Consider the following 18,725-nt stretch of genomic DNA (forward strand, 5'->3'; position numbering starts at 1 on the left):
TGACACGGTAATGCTCTGCGAATGGCGAACATTTTCACATGTAACATCTGTCGCTGTTAAATGCATTACTCCCTTGTTTCAGTTCCTGTGAGGTCAGAGGCAGCGTGACACATCCTAACAATTATTGCACAGTGTCGACCATCATTTATCTTATAAAAAAAAAAATTATAATAATAACCCTGAACTATAAACACTTTACAATGATAAGTGCAACGTCTGTAGCTTAATGGTGTAGTCCATAGCTGTGAGTAACACAAACATATTTATCATACCACCAACTATCAATAACATATGACCTTAGAGAGGTTAAGACTGGAAAGACAGGTTTCGGAGCAGCTTATTAAGCTATATTAATATCAACAGTGTGCTGGTTGAAGATGAGGGTGTTTGTCCTCTGTCATGGACTTATAGCCTGACGGCCTGAAACAACTTGGCAGTCTCACTTTGACAACAAATGAACGCAACACCTGAATGCCAAGTCCTCTGTGCATGGGTTGAAGTAATTTCATGATTTTAGAGTGTACATACAGTACAGAGGAGTGGTCTGTGGTAAATAAAGATACGTTTTCTAACATCATAGTCTCTCAGTTTGGACCTGATACATTAAAATCTGCATTTAATATAATATATCACGATTTATAAATAGTAACAACATCAAAACCCCATAGCAGACTAGAGCTGCATGCTGGATGTTAGGGGTTAGATTTTACGCTATACCTTATTGTTGTTCTACACTCTTAGAAATAAGGGTTCCAAAAGGGAAGGGCTGGGGTTCTACCTGGAACCATTTGCTTCTGAAAAACCCTTTCCCGAAGAAAGGTTTTTTCAAGGGTTCTTGGTAACACTAATGGTTCCAGTAAGAACCATTTTGATCCAGAGAACCCTTTGAAACCCTTTCCTGAATGAAGGGTTTTAAAATGGTTCTTGGTGGAACCTTTATAAAAAGGTTCTACCTGAAGCCAAGAAGAGTTCTCCTATGAGGACAAGCTGAAGAACCTTATTATGGTTCTACTTAGCACTTTTATTTCTAAGAGTGTATAATATGGTATGATTTTATGTGACAGCATATTATCTGCTTTATAATTGTTGTTTTCAAGAAGAAGCTTCAAATAATTCCAATGGACGCCATCTTTGTGTATTTGATTGTGCAAAATCAAATGTGAAATGATACGACTGTGGAATCATTTGCTTCACGTAACAGAGAACAGGGTGAATAAGAAGATTTTAGTTACGAGTAAATCACACCAATCCTCCACGGATTAAAGAGATTAAAGTCATTCTTAAGGATTTATCGTTACAATTTATCATGCAGCAGGAACACGATTTGTAAATAAGTTCCTGGCCAGATGTGAAGAGAAAGTACATACTGTTTAAATCCAGCATTATTACTGTGCTGAATCTCATAAAGGAGTCTGAGGTCTTTTAGTCGCTCGGCTAAGAAAAAGAATCCTTCCTCTGTCGCTGGAGGTTGACAAATGATAAATGTTCAAGAAAATAATAGGCTGTGTGAATTATGTGCATTGAGAATTAACTGAGAATGGGTCAAATAAAGGACATCTATGCTACCGAATGGATATAGATTGGTTTGTTTCATATTATTTTTAATATATGTTTCTACTCTTGGGATATTTTCTGTGTATGACATGATCAAAATTAATGGTTTTTTTTAAGGGGAAAACCAGGATAATCCCACCTGAGCTTGCTGTTGCCGCGGTTGAAGCTGAAGGACGCTGTGCGGCCGCTGAGGGAGATGGGAGTTTTAATAACAGATTCCAGCGAAGGACTCTTCCTCATAAGGCTGTTTGGTTTTACGTCTTCACCACAGCTCAACAACTTATCTGCGGAATCCAAGAACACAAAACAATGTGTGTGAGAGAGAGAGAGAGAGAGTCAGACATATAAGGGTTGTAATACACTCTCTTAAGCACATTAGTCACACTGCTTACGTAACAGTCAAGTCAGACTGCGGCAAAGGTTCACAGAGAGCTCATTGGACCAAAAGGAAATGACATTCACGCACATTCTAACTTGGGAAATTACAGATTTTTCAAATCCTGAATTTTCTTTAGTCATCAAAACATGAAGGCCACGACCGTCCTCGTCCTCTTCACTTAACTTTCTCCAGTGACTAATGACTTTAGACGCATCAGGTTTACCCTTTTCTAAGACTCAGAGCGGTAGTTTGGCAGGCTGTCCATTAAAGGCAGGGAGCGGGGCTCAAGTTTGACCTGGGTCATGTATTCCCTCATTTAAAAAAAACCAAAAAAAAACACCCACACCATATTTAAAACTACAGATCTATTTAGAATGTATAAATAAATGTTGAATGGTGATGAATGGTTCATTAATTCAATTAAAAACATCTACTCTAAAATACCACTATGTACTGTTTTACCCCTGGCTGCTCCTTCTCTAGGGGTCGCCACAGCGGACGATCTGCACATTTGATTTGGCAGATGCCTATGTGCCACCAGAAATTGAGGAAGAGCAATCGAGCACAGATGCACCTAAACCCGTTGCCGTGTGGACGGCCCCTTAATCATTGATTTAATTATTTAGCATTTTTCCACCAGACAATTTTTTTATTTTGTCAGCCAAATTCACGTAACAATGGCCAAAAGGCGCCATACACAACGTAACGTAAACCCTGGTTAAGTGCTCAAAAGGTGCTGATTGGCCTAAGAGGAGACCTGTGTATCTGCGCTCGATTGCTCTTCCTTTAGTAGTACCCAGATGTCCATCACAATAAATTGAATTGTGAGAACTGAATGTGAAAATATCTAGAATTTTTACAATGCAATGATTCAAATTAAACCATAACATTTCAAATTATGTGATTCAAATCCAGTTTTTTTAATACAATGATTGAAATTTAAACAATTTAAAAAATTCAAATATAAATGATTCAAATTCAGTTTCTTGTGGCACATATTTCAGCTCATATACTCTTCGAAATAAAAGTGCTAAGGAGAACCATAAGGTTCTTCGGCTTGTCCTTATAGGAGAACCCTTTTTGGCTCCAGGTAGAACCTTTTTTAAAGATTCCACCTGGAACCCTTTTAAAACCCTTCAGGAAAGGGGGTTCTCTGGATCAAAATGGTTCTTACTGGAACCATTAGTGTTACCAAGAACCCTTGAAAAACCCTTTCTATCGGAAAGGGTTTTTCAGAAGCAAATGGTTCCAGGTAGAACCTCAGCCCTTGTAGAAGGACCCTTTTGGAACCCTTATTTCTAAGAGTGTAGATGCCCTTCCTGATGCAACCCTGCCATTTATTTGGGTCAAATTTGAGGCTGGGATCAATTTAGAGTATCCAATTAGCAATGAGGAATGGGTTCCTTGCTCAGGGAAACCCCAGGCCTTGACCCCGCCAGGTCAAGGTCACAAGTTCTCTTCCCTGTTGGCCAGGGGCTGAAAACATAACAGCCATAATGATTGTCATATATTTTATTTAAGGTGAAAACTGCCGGGTCCAACATGATCACAAACCTTAAACCTCTTCAAGTGCTACATACCGTGAGGACGAGAGAATTCCCCCTGATTGATTCTTTTTTCCAAAGTCTTCGACAGTGGTCGTATGTATGAGTGCCTCTAAAGGGACAGAAAACAGAGCTAGGAATCTCATAATGTCAGAGACAAACAAACAAAACTTTTTTTTTTTTAACTTTTTTTTTTATGAGGACAATATCTGGGTGGATACCTGGATAGGGGAGACGGCAGCAGCAGGGGCGGTGCGGACTGGAATTCCACTCAGCGGGCTTCTTGGTGAGGAATGCATTTGAACTGTGTGACCTGGTCCATCTGTGAGACAAACAGCAATATACAAGTGCTTATTGATTACCCTGTCTAAGGCAGTGGTATCATTTTCAAATCAATAATCAACACGTTCATTCGTGTTTTCGTTCAGATTACAGAAGGAGGCCACTGTTCCCTGAGTGAGAAAGACAAATAAAACTGCTGTTTTATTGTTGAAATCAAATGAAAGATAGAAATTGATTGTACTGTGGCTTCAGAATGAGACACTTAAACGCCTCTAGAGAAAGAATGGGCTATTAAACCTCAATATTGGAAGATTTGTAGATTCAATATCAAATGTAGAGGTTGACCATAAAGGTTTTATGATAGCCGATGCCGAATTTGACAAAGATTTTTTGGCTCATATAATGTATTTAGCAGATTTTTTCCTCCAACTGTTTTAACTGTTTAAATTATTTAACAACACACATGTCTAACACGGTCTCTCCAATCTACATTTTAGCACATGCATTGTTCTTAATAAAAGTAATGTATAAATTAAATATTAACTGGATGAAACAGATCAAAACAACAAAGAAAACAACTTTTGACTGGGAAAAAAAATCAAGTTTAAGTGACTTAGCAATATTTATTTAAGTTTCTTAAATAATTGGCCAATTCTACACCTGGGGAACAATGGGGGTGAATTATCTTCCTTAAGGGTGTTCTAGGATTTAAACTGGCAACCCTGCAGTCAAAAGCCCAATTCCCTTCCTCTTGCGCCATGGGCGCCAACATCATCAAACCCTGGATGAACCCGTTAGAGGTCATGTAAGGTCAGTGGTACAGGACTTTGCTCCAGATAAATGACAGTTACCCGCACTGTAAATCTCATCAGCTGTTCTCCTCTATAGTTACACTGCTGCAACAGGATTCCTAGTAAGTGTGTGTTTGTGTGTGTGTGTGTGTGTGTGTGGGGTGAGGTGCTCACTCTGTCCGACTGTATCAAAGGACTTAATGAGGGATTTGACAGTAGCTCCGGGCTCTGATTCGGCATCTCCGATGGCATCGGCGGGTGTGGTCTGGATCATGGAGATACCGCACCAGTGACGGTTGGTATCGGAGTCGGACACCCTCACCTCGTCACCTTGGGACCTAATAGACAAAACGAACATGGTTGCTGTACAGTAAATATACGAGACAAGAAAAACTCTCCTTTTACCTCTCATCTAACAAGATTACGTCCTCATCAATATATTGACGAGAGCTTAAATAGAAGAGTAAATACACGATGAGCAGTAGTTGACAGATGAGGGTTTGAACACAAAATCTGAGCAATCCAATCATCGAGAAAACCTCCAACCTATCAGCTCTAGTGAACATTGGACTTCAGGCTTCACATCTTTATCAGTGATGAATGACAAGTGAGTAATCCCCCATAGAGCATGGAAACAGAGACACAACCCCAATTGGACTGGTGTAGTTTCATTTATTCATTGATGTAATGAACAAGTCAAACAGATGTACAATATACTTTACTGTCTTTTTTTTTTTTTTTTACAGGCATGTACACCAGTTGCACGTCTTTGTGAATCGAATAAATTAACAGCACATTCACTGTATTGTTCATTTAAGAATGACAGTTTCCTCTCCACGTTGCTCAGCGTGAACAATACGGCTTCCAATAAATGCTCAAATTGAATGTTTGCGATCAAAGACTTGAAGTAAAAACCTGAGATCCTGTAATCGTATGCCATTATTCCACAATATTCTGTAAATGTTTGGCTCAAACACGTGTGATTAGTGGAATGAAGTATATTTACCATTGTGAATCATTGACAAGAAGCCTTCAGTGACCTCTGCTGTTCAGATGGGTGAACTTCATCTGAATTTCTCGTATTTGTCATTTCAATTCACATCTGCTTTAAGGATAAAATAACCTGTAGCACAGTCCTCTTGGTCGTTCAACCTCACAGTATGTTTGATATGAGGAGGTTTAGCTGGCAGTGTTTATGGCAGTTGTAAAGTCTAACTTTTGACAGTTCTGGGTTACCACAACATTGTTCTGATAACTGTATCTGGCAGCAAGAAATACTACTATACAAACACTACTGAAGACATGTTTTTTTAAATAGACAAACAGACCAGACAGTGTATCCACATGGAAGTCATGTGTTCATCGTGGTAATTGTGTGTTCCATCGCGCCATCTCATGGCTAAATATGGCATTGCATTCAATATGACTAACTACAGGACTAAGAATAAAGTGAATTTTTATATTAAAATCATAAATATTTTCAGTAAACTATAAAGGTCAAATTCAAAGTAATTTGACTGATAGAAATATTAAAACAAGTGCCATCTTGAGTATTATCAAATAATTCTTATTATAATAATAGTTAATTATTTTATAATATTCTTTCCATCCATTCACGACAACTCATGCACTTTCTACAGTATTTTCTAAACTCTCTTAAAAAGGCACAAAGCTACTTTGCACAGTATAAAAAAAGGGAGAGTATCTCAAGCGTATGGCAATTCTCCAATACAACATGTGAAAATTACAAACATAAAGAGTACATTCATAAAGAAAGAAAAACAGAGAAAAGGGTTCCAAAAAGACACGGAGCAATCTGGCTGCTGACTGCGGCTCACAACGAGACTGTTCACAACATTACACGTTGAATAAAAAGCTAGTAAGTGCGGCAATAACACTGTTTTCACTCGGCGCTGAAGTGGAGGTCACTTCTTTAGTGACCCTCTACTGCAGTCTTGGTTTCAAAAGTGGCTCCGGTGCTTATTCTGGAAAAAAAAAAGAAGAGAAAGGAAGCTGAACTAAGTGTAAAGTGTTATTTCAAACATTTGCATGTGTAGCAAAACAAGAGTCTTTTCTTCTACACTGTCATGAAATGCAGACATCTGGACACTGTTGGGACTATTTTAAACTGCTCCATGCACACCTTATTGGATTAATAAGGTCAACCATTATGTCAGGTGTGAATGAATCACACAGTGGTGACGCTATGCAAATTTATCTGAAGCAGATGATGCATAGCATGAGTTTATTCCAGTCATGCCGTGCAGACCATCCTGCTATTAAACCAAAAAAAAAAGTAGGAGGGTTATTCACTGAAAGAACAGCAGGTGGCACCAGATACATCTACTCGAATGGAAGGTTTAAAGAACCAGGCCAAGCAAATCAAAAGAGGGAGTAAAAAGACGGTCCTGAAGGTGCAGTCGGCCAGCATGTGGGATAACAGACAGAGTCAGACAGGCTGAGAGAGCAACACGAAGCCAAACACAGGCAGGAAGGTCAGTGAGGAGCAGCAGCAGCAGCAGCAGCACACAGGGCAGGGAGAGGCAGACTGGCTGAGAGAGGGCTGACAGGGCAGGGAACTCACCTGGACGTTACACAGGGAGGCGTGTCAGAGGGGCGTCTTTGACAGAGTCATCACAGGGAGCTGCTGGAGGTGGGGAGCGGCTGTAGCGTAACAGCTAATGTTGGGGAGAGTGTATTGACTGAGCCAAGGTCTAAAACCAGTAATACTCTATGTACACTAAACAAAAATATAAACGCACAAACTTGAAATGGTGAACAAAGATAGAATGTCATGACATTTGCTCAGATTCTTGATGCATTTGTTTATGGAATGATTTGTTTTGCTCAAACCCAGTTGTCCAGTGTCACTTGGTCACTCCTACTGACTACAATCTGTGTGACCAGGACACAGAAACTCCTTAAAGGGCCCACCAAAATGTGGACACTTGTCAATATGCCACAGATGTCACAAATCATGAGGGAGCGTGTCATTGGCATGCTGAGTGCTGGGTCGAGCGTTACAGCTGTGGCAACACAACTGAATGTACATCATTCCACGATCAACAACCTGGTGATGTCCATGCGTCGCCGTTGTACAGCTCTGCGTGAGGCTAATGGTGGACACACACGTTATTGAAGTTTGTGAACTTGGATCCCCCCCATTGTGTTCTTCCTGCCATTACTCCAGGACTTTTGTTTTCTAATGCTGGCAAATTAAAGCCACTTCATTGATAAAGTTGTACTGTTATTTTTGGAGAGTTACTCTACTGTTTTGTCACATAACAATAACTAATAATGAAGTTTTTCTTTGTGCGTTTATATTTTTGTTGAGTATATATAAAGCACTATATTCGCAAGGACTAAAATATGATATTTGAAAGAGACATATTTGGCTTTGAACCAAATCTTGTGAGGAGAAAGAGACTGAATGGCAATGTTTTAAGCAGAAATAATTCAGGAATAATTTGCTTGCATTAAGAAAATATACCATGAATGGCCACAGAGTTTCAAGGACAGTGTTACAGTGTCATAATATATCTGAGCAAACTTGTAACCTGATGTTATAACCAAAAGGGAATAACACTGAAAAAAAACACCATTGCATGCTCAAACACTTAAATACAATATACTCACACACAATCACACGACTGAAAGGCCACAGTGCAACAACACTATGCAATTTTTAAGAGCATGATACGTTGGCTTGAGACACTTTCACTGAAGAGCAGGATCTCATACAATAACAACATCCTCTAATGAATCGAGTGTCGTTTAAGATCAAAGATTGAGGTGAAGTACACGAGGTTTGAATGTTACAAGAGGGCAGTGGTCAGTGTGGAAGAGGGAGACGGAGAGGGCAGCAGCGTAGAGGAGTAGAGTAAACAGAGGGAAATACCACAGGAGACGTGCTCGTTTACCAACAGAGTCTGCCAAATCCCAGGAAGCTAAACCAACAAAGATTTAATCTTGTGAAATCCAAGATATGATCTAAATAATGATATTCTACTCAACTCTCTGGAATGAGAGCGTTAAATTGATGTTTTATTGTCGTTTACATACAGTTTATGAAACTGGGCAGGTAGACTCTGGCAGGTATCTCATCTCCACATTGTGATTGAGAGAGAAAGAAACTGCAGCCCGATGCTAAACAAAAGGAGCCCAGAGAGGTGCCCGGTGTGATTGGGAGTATTGCGAAGGAGGTACCTGACTCCCTGCAGCACTTCTAGGTCGGCAGAAAGCTTCAAGCTGCGATCCTGCTCCTCCTGCAGCTGCCTGCGGAGGGCGCGCAGCTCCTGCTGAGCCTCCACCTTGATGTCATTGGCCACCACTACTGCGGTCTGGAGGTCCGCCTGGAAGCGGCGCCACTCCTCTTTTTCATCCTAAAGAAACAAGCATATGGATGCACAAGTAATCTAAAGAGGTATCCATCAACTATCTTAAATACTGAATGTTTCAAGTAGGGATGCATGATATGGACTTTTTTCCAATATGCTGAAATAACAGGAGTACATATTTTGCATACGTATGGAAGCAGATATATCTATATATATATAATGTGCAAAATAAATGAAAATAAAAAACAGTTGGAGGACACCCATAGAAGTCAAGGTAGCAGGAGCCTAATTGGACTCAAATTGCCTCTCGTCTTTAAACCCTTTTTAAATGCTCTAACTATTATTTGTTATCAATCTTTGATTATTTTTGTGTTCTCTTCATCTATTTATATTAATTATTACGTGTGCTTATTTGTGGTTCTTTATTTCTCTAAAACACATTGAATGACATCTGTAAATGATGATATGCTATGAAAATATCTTGCCATTGTACTAACTGTGTACTCAGACAAAGGTTATTCAATATTGGCTGGAGAAATAATCTCAGTCTTTTTTAATAGAAATCTGTGACAGTAAAAACAGTTTCTCACAGCAACCTTCAGAAAACTGTAGAAGTAAGAGGAAAATCCCCCCAGGGCAAAAAAAAAAAGAACCAACTCAACACAGGTAAAAGCAGTAAAACTCTTTGGATTCAGTATGAATCACAAAGGAGAGAGGGAACAACAAGTCTACTTTAGTTTGTGGGAGTCAGCACAAACTGAAAGGAACAGAAGGAGATATCTTTTGGTGCAAAGGTAAAATATGGAAGTCTATATTTACTGTTGAAAAGGAAAAATCGGTTCCTTGTAAATCAGTTTTTTTGGCTGCGTCGCTACGACATTAAATGTTTGTGCTGGATTCAGTTTTGTACTGGGACACACCAACTTCTTGTGAGATTCTGTTTCAAAACGTCAAATTTACAGCTTTAATTTCACATTTTCTGCATCCTGTAGGAACTCCCCAAATATCCGGTGCACCCGACCCACCATACACAAGTGATGTTCATGGAAGAATACCGTGAAGAAAATTAGTGTGCGCCAAAGAAACATACACTGGACAGCCTTACCTGCATTTTCCACAGTCATACTGGAACAACACACGGTGGAAAGAATCCTCTGAAGAGAGGAGGCTGAACATTTTGGCAAAAAGATGGGGGAAAACCAAGCAATAGGACATCACCCGTAACTTTAAGTAATACTCCACCAAAAAAGCATTATTTGAGGATTTCTAATTCACCCATGAATGGATGAGGGGTGTTGTAACACTGATCACATGTTCGCTGGAAAACAGTTATGGCGGGAAAAGGCTTTTATTTTCTAAGGAACTTTTTTAATTTGTAAGGCTTTTATTCACATCTGAAGTTAGATCAAGAGAAACAGGAAGAGAACTATTTGCCTGTTCTGAGCAGTGACTGAGTAGTTTATTTCCAATTTGAAAAATTATTTTTATACATTTATCTTCCTCTTAAAAGTACCAACTATGGACTTAAATGACTGAGCTTCATGGGTTTGCTTGTTGAAGCTTTCTTACCTTCATCTGTCTATTCAAGACTTTCAGCTGTCGGTCTGCTTCAGTTTTCTGCTCCTCCAGCTTTTTAGCGAGATCTGCAATGACAAAATGAATAGCTTAGAAGTACTTGCCAACCTCTGGCAACCTGGGTTATAACAAAACATCCAGAATACTGCACAAAGACTTATATATGTTCCATTGCATAAAATAATAGCCTGTAACAATGGACTGGAGAAAAGAGACTGTAATGGATGATGATACGAATGCAGTAATGTAACATTACTGATGACAACTGCCATAAAACACAAACAACAAACATAAAGGCTATAAAGATCAGTTCACCGACTGACTCACTGACTGGTTGACTTGTTTACATTATAAGTCTGGAGATCCCAGTGACATGTACTTACTCTCCATGTCCAGGACAGCTTGGTTGGTGTGACAGTTAATGGCCCTCTGCTGCTCCACCTGGTCCTCCAGTTCAAAGATGGTCTCCTTCAGCTCCTTCACGTGCTTCTCGTCCTGGACCGCAGCCTCTTCCAGGGCAGTCAGCTGGCCGCTGAACTCCTGCTCCCTCCTCTCGGCCCACTCCTGAACTTGCTGGCATTTGGCCTCCACCTGTGTGTGTAAGTTTACAGTGGGTTTAGAGCAGAGAAGGATTTGACAAAGATGCAGCGGGGATCTTTGTCAACTAACTCTAACTGTTTGGATTAAACTGGAGGGAACATTTAGATTACTGCACATCTGTACACATTGAATAGGTGATACCCCATCATGTTTTCCTCTTAGCTTCCACCACCGTCAGTTCAGGTTCTTTTACTGTGGTTGCATGAGGTACTGACATGTAGTTAGCGCTGACTGTGCCAGACACCAAGAATATGTTTTTTTTTTTTTTTCATTAGAGAGCCTTTTTTGAGTGGAAAGTGAACTAAAATCCATATAGAAAATCTGTGTTTTTAACTCACAGGAAATGGGTTCTGCTGGCCTACTTCTGCTTTTTTAGAGTGGGGGTGAAGTATTGTTTTTGGTGGCTCTGTGTGTCTGTCTGTGCTTCCACGCTTGCACTTGCCACTACGATCAACAGAGGCCACCAGAGGCTTGTTGCGTGAATGGGGTGAAGTCTGCCATCTCTGATTGCCTGTATGTTTTCGCCGGCGTTTGATTGTCTGTTTGTCAGCAAGATAACTCGAAAAGTCACAGACAGATTTGGCTGGGGAGTGGCTGTAGCGTAACAGCTAATGTTACAGCAGACAGATTTGGCTGAAATTTTCAGGAAATGCTCGCAATGCGACCAGGAAAAAGTGATTCAATTTTGGCCGTGATCTGTAGACGATACGTGCCGACAGGGTGTATTTTACAGGCACCGAGCTGCCTTGAGGGAGGTCTGCGCTCTCCGAGTGCTTCTAGTTTGGTAAGTTTTTGTCATATAGGGAAAGAAATATTTCAATGTGAATTTGAATTTAACTTCTGTGCGCTGTGACGTAACTCTCTGATTTCCTCTATGGATTTTGGTATTGGGAGTGTGCAGTTTACAACACCGCATTAACTTGAGCCAGGATTTCAGCAACAAAGAGCATTTGCGTCTCAAGCTGGGCATACACAGAACAGTCAGTGCTCACTATGTCATTACCTCATACAACCACACCTCAAAAAGACCTATTACTTTAAAGTTCTGTAAAGGTGGTGATAATAAAATACAAATAAAAAAGGCCATCATGTAAGGAATCACATGGTAATGTGTCACTGTGTTTGCTCCAACTACTGAGCTGATGTTAATGTAACATAATGTTTGCAGTCACCCTGAGAGATGACACCATAAAACAGACATCTCTAAGCAGAATATATTAAAATAAGTACATGATATACTCTGATGTACTGGTGTGGGACACTCTCCAAATGACACCATCTGGCTTTAATGCAATAATGTGGTTGTGAGAGGAGTTATGGAGTGGCCTCACCCTCACACCCACGTGGCAGAGGACAGGAATGACTCAGAAGGTCACATACTGGTGTACAACCCTACTGCTGGCACTTTAGTCATACTCCAACAATGACAACAACATAAAGCTGGTGGTGACAACCCTCCCTCAGACTCCCCGATGAGTGTGGTGTAGAAGGAGGAAAAACAAAGTTACTACTAAGAACCATATGAGAACAATTTGAGTGACTCCAAGTTCATGTAATGTGGTGACGAAGAAAAGCACCCAATGACAGCTGTGAATCAGCTGTGCCCAAACCACTGTGGAAAAAGATATCACATTTAAATTCACATGCAACAGGTAATGACTGAGCCAGATTTTCAATAGCAAATCAACTATTATTGGGTAAAGTAGCAAATAACAATTTCTTTTCAATGCTTCTCCTTTAAACGTCTGCATTACATTTTGAGGATGTTCTTCAGGAAATTCCCGAATGCTTTGTCAGAGCACATCTAATAAATTCCCAAAGAAAACAAAATGTTTTTTGAACCTAGTCACATAATTCAAGCCATAGTTTTACTTTACAACAGTCAGTAAACACAATAGAAGCAACAGTGGGGAAATGTTTTAACTGCACAGAGACATTCTCGAACCAGAGCACTGTCCACGTAAATGTAAATAATACTTATTGAGAACACTCTGTCTCCAAGTATGTTACATTTCATGATACATACTGATGCCGTCTGTGCTATTCTGACTTAATTCCCTTCCGAGTTTCTCAAAAAGCAAAAACATGCAAACCTGAATTGTATCCTTACATATGACCTACCTTGGACATTGAGGCTTGCACATGTTCAGTATCAGCCTGGGCCTTTAGCAGCTCCTGTTTCAGCTCTGTCAGCTCCACTTCCAGCCTGTCTCTCTCAGTGTGGGCTGTCTTCAGCAGGCTCTGCAGCTCAGTGCTGTCACTGGCACTTTGCATGGCCTTCAGCTCACCTACCTTCTGTCTCTCAATGTCCACCTGTGCCTTCAGTCTGCTATTTTCCAGTCGGAGACATTCTGACGTGACCTTCTGCTCCTCTGCAACCTGTGCTGCCTGACCTACAACTTCCAGCTCCCTGTCCAGCTGGGCCTGCAATCTGTCCACCTCCTCTCTGAGGCAGCGCACCTGGCACTGGGCCTCCTGGTGCTCCTCCTCCAGAACTCGCAGACTGCCGGTTAGCTGCTGCTGGATGTCCACCAGTTTCTCCCGCTCGAAGCGTGAGCTCTCCACCAGTTCAGCATACCTCTGCTCCAGCTCAGCCAGCCTGGGCCCTTGGCCGCCCAGCTCCTCCTCCCTCTTGGCCTGAGATTGGGCTTGCTCCTGGAGTCGCACAGCCAGCGTCTCATTCTTCTGGGCAAGCACCTCCACACGTTCCCTCTGCTGTTGGAGTGAGGTCTGCAAGAGGCGCTTTTCCTCAGCCAGACGCTCATTTTCAGCCGTCAGCTCCTGCACAACCTGCTGCTGGTCGGCCAGCTCCTGCAACGTTGCCTGCAGCTCCTCTGCTGTACTGTGGTGGCTTTCCTCCATCTTGTGAATCTGTTCTGTTAAGCTCTGCACTGACAAGTCCTGTCCCTGTGCATTGGTTACGGTCCCTACCGCAACCATTTCACCGCTGCTCACTGATTCTGAACATGACGGGATCTTCTCAAACTCTGAGGAGTCAGGTGATGGTGAGTCCTTGGTGATATCAGAGCTGGAGGAGACAGAGGTTTTGAGTGGGCTGTCTTGTTGTGAAGCTGAGGAGTTGGAGTCTGAGGGCAGGCCATTCACCAAGGGCTTAGAGGGAGAGCTTGGGCTAGTACTAGAGAGTGGAGAAGCCTCCAAGCAAAGCAGCTTTTCCTTCAGCACCTGGTTCTCCTCTCTGAGTGCCGCCAGCTCTCTCTGAAACTTCCCGTTTTTCTCCCTCAGCTCCCCAACTAGAACAAGGGCCTCCATTACCTGTTCCTGCTCTCGATCAAGAGCAGTTTCTTGGCGTGAGACAGAGTGAGACGAGGGCGAAGAGGGCGAAGAGGAAGCAGAGGAGGCTTTATCTTTGCAGCGCTGTAACTCCATCCTGAGATTGCTGATTTCTAAGTCTTTAGCCTTGGCCTCAGCCAGCAGCTCCTTCACCTGGCACTCCAGAAGGCCCTTTTCCTGGCCTTCTGCATCTCCACGGGACTTAGTTAAAGAACGTGTCTGCTTTGACAGGTTAGAGAGGCTGGAAGTACTGGTGCTAGAAACCATTCTCTTTGTGGAGGAGCTCCGCAGCTGGTCCTTCAGAGAGATGCGGTCTCTTGTTATGGTGGAAGGGATTTCTCTAGGGGCTGGAATTCCAGACTTCTTGGCTGCCTGAACACCTGAACAAAAGAGAAGAATATATTGTCACAATATGGAGGTATTTGAGAGCTATTCATGTCTACCACTTTATCCTCTACATGAGGGTCAGGGAGTTGCTGGTGCCAATCCCAGCTGACATAGGAAAAAAGGCAGGGTACACCCTGGACAGGTCTATTTGAAATTCAATGAAATCCACATTTATCAGTTTGTTTGCAGAGGTGGTTGTGGGGTTGATTTATTTCTTGTTTTCTATTCTGTAAAGATTGTTTTTTAGAAATGTTTGAGGAGGCACTGAGACACACAACACACACAACCATAAAACAACTAAGTAGACTGACACTGAGCTGAAGTTAAACAAAGGCACTTAATTATTTAATTAGGTGGATGAATAAAAATATTTTTCTGTTTCCATTCAAATCCATCCACATGGTTTGGAAATGTGTTGCCAGTATTGATTCAACACAGATTGCAGTACATTAACAGGCTTGACACAGTAAAGGGGAATCAGCTTACAGTACAGATGTTCTGTAACCATACATTTTGTTCCCATTGTACAAAGACACTGAATGAATGGACAATGTGTCACATTCAGACACTTACTCAGCAGTTTCATGTTGCTAGTCACTGTACCCTATTCACATATTCTCTGGACAACAGAGCGCTTGCCTGGTACTGTCTGTGGTCATTCATTGTCTCAGCAGAGCTTAATTGTGGCATTTCAAAAGGCATCAGTGTGGGCCTGTGGTACGAGCCTTTTCCAGACGCTTCAAAAAATATGAAGCATTTCTTTTCTTTTTTTTTTCCCGTGTTTTGTTTTCAAATCATCAGCAAACTGCGATGCTGGCACAAGGGATGGCTTGTTTCAAAGGATGACAAAGGTCCCAGTGCATGTGGCGCGTTCATGCACAGAGCAGCCAGAGAGGTGCGCAGACAAAGACGGCACTGTGTCTCGCATCATAATCAAACCCACAGTGCAGAGGCTAGACAGGCGGCCTGTGTGAGGAGATAGACAGCATATCACTCTGAGCAATGTGTGGACACACTTGTAGTACAAACACTCGCACAAATGGCCTAGATTGGAATGGAAATCCTGTACCCGTGTGGGGTTTCTTTAAGTACTCTGCCATTGATAGGCAATTTGCACAGACTATCCCACTACTGAATAAACAGGCTCCTGTGTCAGAAGCTGCCAACGCTGGCACTATTTCTGGGGAACAAAGCCCTTTAACATTCCCATAGTGTGCAGCTGTGGTCAAGAAAGTTAGGTGCTGAAAATGGAAAATCACACCTGTACCGATTCAAAACAAAACTCTCTTTGACTTTGTAATGAGAATTCCCACTGTCATAATCTGAAGAGATGTTATTTCAATTAACATTAACAAAGGAAGCACTTCATTCCAATCAGACACATTTACTGCTGCACAGACCTGCACATCACATGCCCTGTTCAAAATCTTCAGTCTTTAATGTATTCACTACATGGAGGATGAATCCATGACTGACAGATTGAGGACAGCATGCACTTCTAAACCCTGCGCTGTCATATGGACATTTTTTACACTAAGTCAGCGGTGAGTAGTGAAATAATTATTCACTATGTGCTACTACGGGAAACACATGCAGAAAATGAGTGAAAATGCAGAACAGCTCATGCCTTTCCAAGGGAATCCAAGTGTCATTATCATTAAAGGTGGCAACAAAGAGAGCAACAATAAGTCCTTCAAAGAGAGAAAGAGAAAGACAAGTCAAATGTGATTAAGACCAGTCTATTCCCATGAGGATCAGTGATGTCAGGACTGGGACTGTAGTGCAGCATTTTCATACTTTGTGTTTTCCCCTTAGCTTCTAATGAATATAACCCAGATGGAGCACATGAACTCACTCATCTTCAGATCGCCCACCGCTTTAACCATGACATGAGCACCGTTGCTCCATGTGCGCAGTGAAATGACAGTGCCCTAGATGCCAGGAGCCAACACATGCACGACAGCAAGATGCTGGAGATGCTCACTGGACTAATATGTCAGAAAATTAAAGAAGATCTGCATTGGACACCAACACCTTATTGCAACACGAGTGTTTGCAAGCTAACACAGGCGCAGAAAAGTATTGCATATCTATTCATCCACCACTGTGTCTTTAAGAGTGGCACACTTTCAGGAAGAAAGAAGGAAATATAAAATTGGTATTACCACAACTGTTCCACAAAAATTATTCAAAATACAAAACACATTGAAACTGGCTTCAGCTGAAATTAAATGAAGATTTTGCGCATGCATTTTCTCAACAGAGAACTTATTTTTGACTCTTATTTTTGAAGAAGTTATTTTTGAGAAAATATACTGCCGGTGTGTGGCGACAAATCTTGCTTTTATTAATCGAATAGAAAATAACCAACACCCAGATGGTTAAGAGGTAGTTTAATTTATTGGTGCTAGGCATGCTCAGGCTCACTATCATTTATAGTTACCGCTAGGAAGCACTAAATCTGTGAAAAGGAGTTGAATGGGCAGTTAAATGGCTCACTGAGGAGCTTTTACCTTCTGGCAGGGAATAAATACTCGTACAGTCTGTACGCGTATGCTATTACTGATAGCAATGTGCAAACACTGTGAATCACTAGCTTAGACGAAAATAATCGTCAGTGAAAGAGAATCTTGTTTTTATATTAATGAAGATGTTATAACAAGGATAAAATATAATGTTTTAATGTAATCCTGTCTATGGAGACTGAGACAACATTGTTTTGTTGTTTTTAACTAATGAACTAATTGCATAACACATACTGACATTTACATTTTATGTTGGCTTCTTTCTCTCTAATGAAGATACGCTTTCAAACCCCCAGCAGCAACAGTAGCAGCAGCTTTGTGGCTGGATGTTGTCCAGCACCAGCCACTTAACTGCAGCCAGCCTGGGCTGAGTCTTCAATTTACAGAACAAGAAGGTTATGGTTGAGGAGTCACAATGATTTAATGACTGCAGGTGGTCAAGTGTCAGAGAGCTGGCACCTGAAACGACACAGCATTGTGACCACAAACCAGACTTTCTCATAGCTGCTCCTCTGGTCTGTTCTCTGCTTCTCCTTCTTTCACAAAATATAGCTTGCATCCATTCAGGTGGAAGTGGAGAGAGGAGAAAGTCTATGTCTCTGGCCTTCCTGTTGTCCAACTAACCGGGCATGAAATAGGTCAACGGGCGCCCATCAGCCTGTTGACTCACAAGCATTCCTTTCCTCTTACTGGAGTGGAAGATAGACAGAACAGAGTCTCCATGACAGCTACAGTGGCTGAGCAGAGATTAGCCTCGATGCATTGTAGACTGCATCTGACTGCAGTCCGATGTGACACTGAAAACCCTTTAAACCAACGCTGGTTCTCTCTGAATAGAAGGTTATGCTTGTGTTACCTGTGTTAGATTGTTGCTAGGCCAGTAGGTTTGTGTCAAAAGTACTAATATAAACGGATTTAAGGCAATGCAAAAGAGTTGCTGCTGTGAATTTTCTATGTAAAAAAGTTCAAATGTGGACCCACGGTTGGTGTAGTGGTTAGCACTCTTGCCTTTGCAACAAGGTTCCTGGGTTTAATCCCCGGTTGGAACAACTTAGAACAAGTGCCTTTCTGCAAGGAGTTTGAATGTTCTCCTCGTGTGCGTGGGTTTTCTCTGGGTTCTCCAGCTTCCTCCCACAGTCCAAAAACATGCAATATGGGGATTAGGTGAATTGGTCACTCTTAATTTCCCGTAGGTATGAAAGTGTGAGTGAATGCTTGTTTGTCTCTATATGTGGCCCTGCGATGGACTGGCAAACTGTCCAGGGTGTATTCCGCCTATCGCCCTATGTCAGCTAAGATAGGCACAGCACCCCTAGCGACCCTCCAGTGGAGGATAAAGCGGTAGATAATGGCTGGATAGAAGACATGTTTCATGGATAAAAGACAATACTGAAGCAAGACTTTGTAAAAGATTATCTTAATAAAATCTGACAGTATTTGTGTTGAGTTAGTTGTCAGGA

At 41.6% G+C, this 18,725-nt stretch overlaps 1 protein-coding gene across 2 annotated transcripts in view; it reads right to left on the bottom strand.

The window, feature by feature from the left end:
• Positions 1 to 18,725, bottom strand: part of specc1 (sperm antigen with calponin homology and coiled-coil domains 1) — a gene marked incomplete at its 5' end in the record, with an annotated part of 65,531 nt that overhangs the window by 30,303 nt on the left and 16,503 nt on the right. For both annotated transcript variants that reach the window (XM_083910760.1, XM_083910761.1), the window contains 8 exons: positions 1,694 to 1,838; positions 3,514 to 3,589; positions 3,699 to 3,799; positions 4,725 to 4,888; positions 8,757 to 8,932; positions 10,457 to 10,530; positions 10,846 to 11,053; positions 13,184 to 14,733. In XM_083910760.1, coding sequence (XP_083766886.1) covers positions 1,694 to 1,838; positions 3,514 to 3,589; positions 3,699 to 3,799; positions 4,725 to 4,888; positions 8,757 to 8,932; positions 10,457 to 10,530; positions 10,846 to 11,053; positions 13,184 to 14,733 — 2,494 coding nt within the window. The remainder of the gene's footprint in view (positions 1 to 1,693; positions 1,839 to 3,513; positions 3,590 to 3,698; positions 3,800 to 4,724; positions 4,889 to 8,756; positions 8,933 to 10,456; positions 10,531 to 10,845; positions 11,054 to 13,183; positions 14,734 to 18,725) is intronic.

Source organism: Microchirus variegatus, assembly GCF_963457635.1.
Source record: "Microchirus variegatus genome assembly, chromosome: 2".
Lineage (NCBI taxonomy): Eukaryota > Metazoa > Chordata > Actinopteri > Pleuronectiformes > Soleidae > Microchirus > Microchirus variegatus.